Genomic DNA, 8,737 nt, shown 5'->3' with positions numbered 1-8,737 from the left:
ATCTATTTTTACTCTTATTTTCCTGTCACTAAGATATGAAGAAATCAAAGGAACAAAAGATGTTAGTCCATAGCATGGGAGTTTGGACAGCGGGGTATGGTGCCATACTCTGCCGAAAGCTTTAGAAATATCAAGAGCTACTGCATGAGTTTCTCCATGTAGATCAATTGATTAATGGATGGTATCACTAATTTGTTGTATATGTATATATATATACATATATACACACATACACACACTTACACATACATACATACATACATATACACATACTCATATATATACATACATATATCATCATCATCATTATCAGCCATTGCAAGTCCACTGCTGAACAAAGGACACATCATCCTTTTCCAGAAATTCCTTTCAGAGGGAAGGGAGAAATGGTGGATAAATGTTAGTTGCTACTTAGGTTAAACTGAAACAGTTTGGTTGCCAGAATATAATCTCGGAGCCCAACTTTAGTGCTGGTACTGTTGTGCATAATTACATGTACTTAGTACTTAGATAATCATTTATCTTATTTTAGAGCAGTACAAGTAAGTGATGTTAAATTTAATTTGAATTAATTGAGCTGTAATTCCCATAGGGAGTTCTCCAACTCTAAGAAGAAACCGTATCCATTCTGGGAAGCAGGTTGGGGTGTACTTCTATGATAATGGTCATGGCCTTCTAGAAGATAATGACATTTTCAATCATCTTTACTCAGGAGTACAGATAAGGTATGTTGTGATACATCTTTTATTTCTACAATATAGGGTGTGTTTATGCAGTAACTACTAATTTTTTTAAGAATTAGGCATTCACTGGTTTAACCTTAACTTAGGTTCCTTGTACACAGTTCTGCATGCTCTGTCCAGGAAACCATTGCATAAGCCATTTTACTACCTTGACTAGATTTATAGGTTCAACAAGCAGATACATAGTAGAATGCTTTACCAGAAATACCCAGGATCACCTCAGTGGATCTTGCTGTATGATTTTCAAAACATGGTAAGCAAATGTTTAGTCCAGCAATAAGTCATTCACTAAAATTTTAATCAAATTTACATTTGTGCAGTTATATATACAGTAATCCCTCATTGATCTGGACATAATAGAGCCAAAGGCATGTCCGGGTAGTGGCAACATGCAGATAATGAACACATCCCCTATCATACCCAGACCCTACCTATACCCACCTCCAAGCTATACCTAACCTATTTGTACAGTACCAGTGCTTAATTTGGCAGTGTGTTCTGGCCATTCAAGCAAATTAGACATCAAAACACACATAGGATTATCCAGAGTAATGGTAAACACCAAGAAAACTATGCCAAAAAAAACACTGAAAACCAATAAACACCCTACCCATACACTACTGTATGTACTGTACCCTTCCTTCTTGTGGCAGTGTTTTCAGGTCATTCTGCCATATTTTGACGTCAAAACATACATAGGAATATCCAAAATAATTTTTAATGCCAAGAAAAACATGCAAAAAAGCATTAAAACCCAAAAAACAGTGTCCCCAAACACTATTGTATGTACAGTACCTCTTCTTATTTTGGCAGTGTTTTCTGGTCATTCTACCATATTTTGACATCAAAACATACATAGGACTATCGAAAATAATTTTCAGCACAAAAAAAAAAAACATGCAAAAAACCATTGAAAACCAAAAAAACACAAGTGATTGTTTGCAACAGACATTTTCGGAAAAGAGAGAGTACAGTAATCTTTCCATTATCTGACGTAATAGAGTCAAAAGCATGTCCGGAAAGTGTGCCCGTCCAGATAGTGGGCCCCTGCCTCCTGGACTAGTACTTATTGACCCTAACCCAGCCTAACTCTGAAAGCCACCTAAATAACTCCCTACCAGACATGTGTAGCACCTATTTAAGACCCTTTTCACACAAATAAGGGACATAAAGCATGAAATAAATGAAAAGGGACCAGAGAATGAGGAATTAGAAGTGTGTATGGAAAATATTTAGCAGTGTACAGGGTACTTACAGCACATCCGTGGCCGCCGTCGTTAAGGCTATGGCAGTGGTGAAAAAGCTCTTGAAGCATGTACAGTAATCCAGTGTTGTGCAGCACTTAATTCTTTGCACTGTGAGTTATAATTGTTTAACACTGCACATTCTGTTCTTAATTGTGCCATGCCAATTTCAACCACCAGTTTGCACTCCATGTTTAATCCTTTGCACTCTAAATTCTAATATCTTAACACTGCACAATACTGTAAATTCCCATGTGGTTTAGTGGCGAGGTATTGCAGTTTATTCACTGTTTATTCACAAAAATGAGCACGTGCGGCATCCATTGCGATGAGCATCTACTCGCGATGGTAGTTAGGCAGTACTGGGGAGGGGAGGAACAGCAGGGGGCCAGCGGCTGTGCGTAAACACAGTTATTCAGTGCCGTGTGCTAAATTCAAATGGGTGGGGAAAAAATTGGATTTTTTTTGTTCTTTGACCATTTTTGGGTTCCGAAGGCCCAGGCCCAAAATGTCCGGGTAGTGGGGTGTCCGGTTATTGGGCGTCTGGGTAATAAGGGAATTACTATTGATTACATACGAGTCTAGGGGAAACAGCAGTTATATAGATTATTTTCTGGTCAGGAGGGCTCATAGGAGGTTAGTGAGGGATGTTAAAGTTATAGGAAGTGAGGAGTGTGTGCAGCAGGACAAACTATTGATTTGTGACATGGTGCTTAAAGAATGAGTGATGAAAAAGAGGACTTATGTACTTGGGAGGAAAAAATGAAAGCTAGAAAACCAAGCAGTAAGGGATGCCTTCTATGACGAGATGAGGAGAGTGGTGGCTGAACAGGGAGGCATTAATGAACAGTATAGAGCCCTCAAGAACAACCTCATGAGAGTTACTGATGCAATATGCGGTTGGACAAGAGGCCCACCAGGACATAAAGTAACTTGGTGGTAGGATGAGGGTGTAGAAGCTGCAGTTAACCCCTTAACCGCGGGGCGTCACTTTCGTGATGCTTGGGAGCAAGGGATCATACCGCGGGGCGTCGCTTTTGTGATTCTGTGTTATTTTGAATTCACCCGGGCTTCCAAGTGGGGGCTTGTATCATCTATCGGTACTGCCAATGTCCAACACTAGTCAGCACTCCTAATCTCATCTGTACTCCCATCCATTGTTGACAATTTAGCCATTTCTCCCCGTTCTTGACTCCCCTCCCTATCCTCTCGCCTGCCCGGCCGTGCTACGCTAAGTAAATCTTCCCTGGAATTTTTCACTGATTTCATCCATTGAAATAAGCCCTATGTCGTATTCTTATACCAAATAATATATACAAGAAAGAAATAAGGTAAGTGAGAGTGCCATACACCTGGAATTGGCTAATTATCACCTGACAACACCTCACGTGCACTCGTTCGCTAATTTTCGCTGTTTTTTTTTCCCTTGAAATATGCCCTATAATCTATTTTCGTAATAAATATACATGTAAGGAGGGAAGGGAGAACCCTAAGTGATATTTACATTCACCTGGAACTACCTAATTTATAATGTATTGTCTAGATTTCCTGCCAATCATATCAGTGCTAGACAAAGCTGTTTCAAGATATAACATTGGTAGCTCTGAATATATATATCTCCTAAGTAGGCCTCTAATCTGTTTTCGTAATAAATATACATGTAAGGAGGGAAGGGAGCAACCTAAGTGATATTTACATTCACCTAGAACTACCAAATTTATAATGTATTGTCTAGATTTCCTGCCAATCATATCAGTGCTAGACTTAGCTGTTTCAAGAAGTAATATTGGTAACTCTGAATAACCTCTAGCAGGCCTCTACGCTGGTGGTCCTCCGTTATCACTCAGTTCTCTCTCAACTTCCGAAGCGAGAGTACGTATGTTTCTTCTTGCTGACTTCAAGGCCTTTTTTCACCCCCATGCAAATGGCCCTGTGACCATTACCCCCTACTAAACCTCGTGTGGAAAGAGGTAAAGGGCTGACAATTGATAAAAGAGTGACTACAATCTTTCTATTGAGTAAAACAGTGCAAGTGGAATTGTAAATAATGTGTAAACAGCAAGTGAAAGTAATGAATGTAAATATACGTGAACAATGGAAAATAGTTTTATAAGTTATTTCAAGTGACAGTGCACAACAGTGTAAATAAAATAGAAATGTAAATAATGTAAATAAAATAGAGAACGTAAATAGAAATGTAAATGAGTAGTATTATAAAAATACGAGTATATACCCTAGGAGTAATGAAAGTGAAAGTTTCACTCTAGCATGTCTGAATGCTATGAGTTATGAGAGTGAAGATGAAAGTGACATTCACTCTCAATGCCAGTATACAGGACGAGAAAGTGAATGCTACGTATTTTACTGAAAGAAATTGAATCCCTACAGTGACAATAAACTAATACTACTGAAGGAAACTTATGGATAAAGACTATAGATATATATAAGTGTTATATAGTAATAGAAATATAAAGTGTGAGGGGTTTTATGAATAATAAATGACAGACTACCAAGAGCGAACTAGTGCCAGTGCGACGATCAGACGCGCTCGTAATTTCCATTGCTTTCACAGTGTTTTTTTTTTTTTAGTATGGATCCCAAACTACTTGAAAATTGTAGAATAGTGTTTATAGTGTTTGTATCTGGCTGTGGTAATCATATTACGGGTTGTCGGGAAGTGTAAAGTGGAGACTTCGTTACCCTACTTCAGAGGTCTCCACAAGTCCTACGGTAACCGACGAAGGCTCAACAATCATTCCAGAAGAAAGCTGAAGGTATGTGCCATAAGCATATATAATTTTATTATTCTAGGACTAATAACTGATTTTTGGCAAATATTTTTTGAGAGTCTGTCGGAGCCCAAATAACCCCGCGGCACACGCAAGTTACTGGTAAACAAGCCCGCGGTGTAGGGGTTAAGGAGAAAAGAAGGCTTTTTCGGGAGTGGAAGAAGGGTGGTAACAAGGAAGAATACTTTGCTGCCAAGCATAGGGCTAGAAGAAAAGTATACAGGGCAAAATCTGAGTCACAGAGACTTTTACTTGATAACCTAATTCATGTGGAAACGGAAAATATGATATTTAAGGTGGCAGATCAGATGAAGAGGGATAATAGGGATATTATAGGTGAGCAGTGTCTGAAGAATGATGAAGGAAAGGTAGCGGTGAACAGTGAGGATATTAAAGATGCATGGAGAGAGCATTATAGCTGGTTGTTGAATGAGGAGTTTGACTGAAACAGGGAAGGTTTGGAGCCAGGAAATCCAGTGTTTGGCCCTTGGCCTTTGATTGATGTTGCATCCGTGAGTGAGGCAGGATGCAGGTGGGGAAGGCAGCAGGTGTGTCTGGGTTGACTGCCAAAATGTTGAAGGCCTCAGGAGATACAGGGGTGAGGTTAGTCACTGACCTGATAAATATGAGTATGGTATACTGTATATGAGTGTGTTGTCCCAGATGAGTGGCTGAAGAGTGTAATTGTAAATGTGCACAAAGGGAAGGGTGATGCCCTGGAAAGAGGAAATTATAGAGGTATAAAGCTTTTAGATTAGAAAATGAAGGAAATCGAGAGAATTCTAGAAGGTATGATTAGAGAAAGAGTGAATATTGATGAGATGCAGTTTGGGTTTATGTTAGGCAGGGGGACCACTGATGCCATATTCATTGTTCAACAGCTTCAGGAAAAATGTATTGGAAAGAAAATGGATCTGTATTTTGTTTTTGTTGATTTGGAAAAGGTCTTTGACAGAGTCCCTAGAGAGGTGGTGAAGTAGACAATGAGAAAGATTGGGTTGGAGGAGTGGCTAGTTAGGGTGATTATGGCCATGTATGTGAGTGCTCGCACCCAGGTAAGAGTGAATGGAGATTCGAGTAATGAGTTTTCCGTGAATGTTGGTGTGCGTCAGGGGTCAGTTTTGAGTCCCATGTTGTTTAGTATGGTACTTGAAGCCCTCTCATGTGACTTCAGAAATGGACTTCCATGGGAGATGTTGTATGCTGATGATTTGGTGTTGATTGCAGAGAATGAAAGGGAGGCAGAGGAAAGATTTAGGAAGTGGAGAGATGGTATAGGGCACAAGGGCTTAAGGGTAAATGCAGATAAAACAAAAGTGATGATATCTAGGGTTGGTGGCGGTACAGGCAAAGAAGAGGGAGAGGGGCCATGTGCAATTTGCCACAAGGGTATGGGAAATAATTCCATCTTGTGCAGTGTTTGTGATAAATGGGTGCACAAGAGATGTAGTGGTATTAGAGGTTGACTGTGAGATAATGCTGATTTCATGTGTGTAGCGTGTCGGGGAGAGCAGGTAGAGATTGTCAGTCATGAAAGGATTGAACTTGCCGATGAGTCGCTTGATTGTGTGGAAGAGTTTTGTTATCTGGGATACATGATATGTGCTGGAGGTGGGGCTGGAGCTAGCACTGTGGCTAGGGTGAGAAGTGGTTGGAAGAAGTTCAGGGAGCCGTTGCCTCTCGTGACATTGAGAGGACTCTCACTATGTGCTAAGGGGTCTTTGTATGCAGCATGTGTTAGGAGTGTGATGCTGTATAGTAGTGAGACCTGGACAGTAAAGGAAGAGGATATTCATAGGCTCAAACATACAGAAGTGACGATGATTAGGTGGATGTGCAGTGCATCCTTGCATGCAAGGCTTGGGGGGGGCTGGGTTTACGATGGTAGAGTCAAGAGGCAGGATGGGACTGGAGTGTATTGTCGATGTGATGAGGAGAGGTAGATTTAGATGGTTTGGGCATGTGGAGAGGATAGAGGATGATAATTGGGTGCAGAAGGTGAAAAGTGTTAATATTAGGGATGGAGTTGTGAGGGGTAGACTGAGAAAGATGTGGGACGAGATCATTAAGTGTAACCTCAGGGTTAAGGGACTGAACAGGGAGGCTGCCATAGATCGGGCTGTGTGGAGAGCCGCTATTAGGTGACCAAGGCCGACGCATGCAAGCATGTTGGAGCCTGCAAAAACGAAAGAAACCCTGCCTAAACACTACTGTATGTACAGTACCGCTCCTATTTTTGGCACTGTTTTTGGGTCATTCTGGCATATTTGACATCAAAACATACACAGAATTATCCTAAATTACTTTTAACACCAAGGAAGCTATGAGAGAAACCTAAAGTTCTATCTATCTATAGCCCGACGCCCTAATCCTGCGAATGGTGGCCGCAGACAAAACGCCTCCAAGTCACTCTGTCACCCACCATTTGACTACCCTCCCCCCAACTCACCCCCCCCTCCCTCATATACCTCTCAACTCCATCCCTCCACCTCATCCTCGGTCTACCTCTCCCTCTCCCTCCCTCCACCTCACCTACATACACCCTCTTAGTCAGTCTTTCATTCTCCATTCTCTTCACATGTCCAAACCACCTCAGTGTATTTCTCCTAATCTTCTCAACCACATCCACATCCACCCCACAGCGTTCCTTCACTTCTTCATTCGTCAACCTGTCCCTCCACATCACTCCACATGCTCCTCTCAAGTAACTCATTTCCACTGCTCTCACTCTTGACTTGTTCCCCTCTTGCAAGGTCCATGCCTCGCTTCCATACGTCAGGGTAGGGATCACAATACTATCATGCTGTGACTTCTTAACTTCCATACTCACCTCCCTATTTCTCATCACTGTTTTCAGTGTACCAACAACCTTCCTTCCCTGCTGTACCCTTTCATGCACTTCATCCCCCAAAGTTCCATCCTTACTCATCACACTACCCAAGTACTTGAATGCACTCACATTCTCCATATCCTCACCATCCAACCTCACTGCACACTCTGTGACTTCATTCCTCTCAAACACCATAACTTTACTTTTGTTTACATTAACTTTCAGATTCCTCCTCCTACACACTGTCCCAAATTCATTCACCAAACCTTGCAACTCCCATTCATCTTCACTCAACAGTACTCTATCATCAGCAGACAGCATCACCGGATGCTTCCAAATCTCACCCTAATTCATTAGAGCCACCTCCACATCCACTGCCCTACCCTGCACCTCCTTTACAACCCCATCCATGTATATATTAAACAGCCATGGAGACATCACACAACCCTATTTCAGTCCCACATTGAGATAAAAGAACTCACTCAGCTCACCATCCACTCGCACCGTAGCCCTAGCTCCCTCGTACATACTCTTCACAGCACTCAACAATTTCCCCTCCACTCCATATATTCTTACTACCTTCCACATACCTTGCCTATCTATTCTGTCATAAGCTTTCTCCAAGTCTATGAAGGCAGCATACACTTTCCTTCCCTTCTCTAGATACTTCTCCACTAAACATCTTAGAACAAATATCTGATCTACACACCCTTTTCCCTTCCTAAATCCTCCTTGTTCTTGTCCAACTAGCTCCTCTGTCAAATGCCTAACCCTGTCAATGAGTATTCTGCCATATATTTTACCAGTCACACTAAGTAGGCAAATACCCCTATGGTTACCACATACTTCTCTCTCCCATTTTCCTTTGTATAAAGGAACAATTATACCTGATTTCCAGTCCTCTGGAACCTTTCCCTCTTCCCAAGCCAATCTACACAACTTCCATATCCCCTTCACAACAATCTCACCCCCATACCTAAGCATTTCACCACACACTCCATCAATTCCTGGGGCCTTTCCCAACTTAATCTTCTTCATCGCTTCCACTACTTCCGCCCTACTGATCTCTTCCTCCCTCCTCTCATCTCTTCTTCTCCCAGCCATTCCCCAACCACTTATACTCGCACTGCT

The 8,737-nt window shown here is 41.6% G+C and overlaps 1 protein-coding gene across 1 annotated transcript in view; it reads left to right on the top strand.

Moving 5' to 3' along the window:
* FBXO11 (F-box protein 11) overlaps positions 1-8,737 on the top strand; it is a 325,851-nt gene that overhangs the window by 231,985 nt on the left and 85,129 nt on the right. The window contains exon 10 of the mRNA XM_080267229.1: positions 593-725. Coding sequence (XP_080123355.1) covers positions 593-725 — 133 coding nt within the window. The remainder of the gene's footprint in view (positions 1-592; positions 726-8,737) is intronic.

This window comes from Coenobita brevimanus, chromosome 23 (assembly GCF_032717465.1).
Source record: "Coenobita brevimanus isolate Jiangsu-jjx chromosome 23, ASM3271746v2, whole genome shotgun sequence".
NCBI classification, from domain to species: Eukaryota; Metazoa; Arthropoda; class Malacostraca; order Decapoda; family Coenobitidae; genus Coenobita; species Coenobita brevimanus.
The sequence above is the reverse complement of the archived record's forward strand: the minus strand, read 5'-3'. Positions and strand labels throughout refer to the sequence as shown.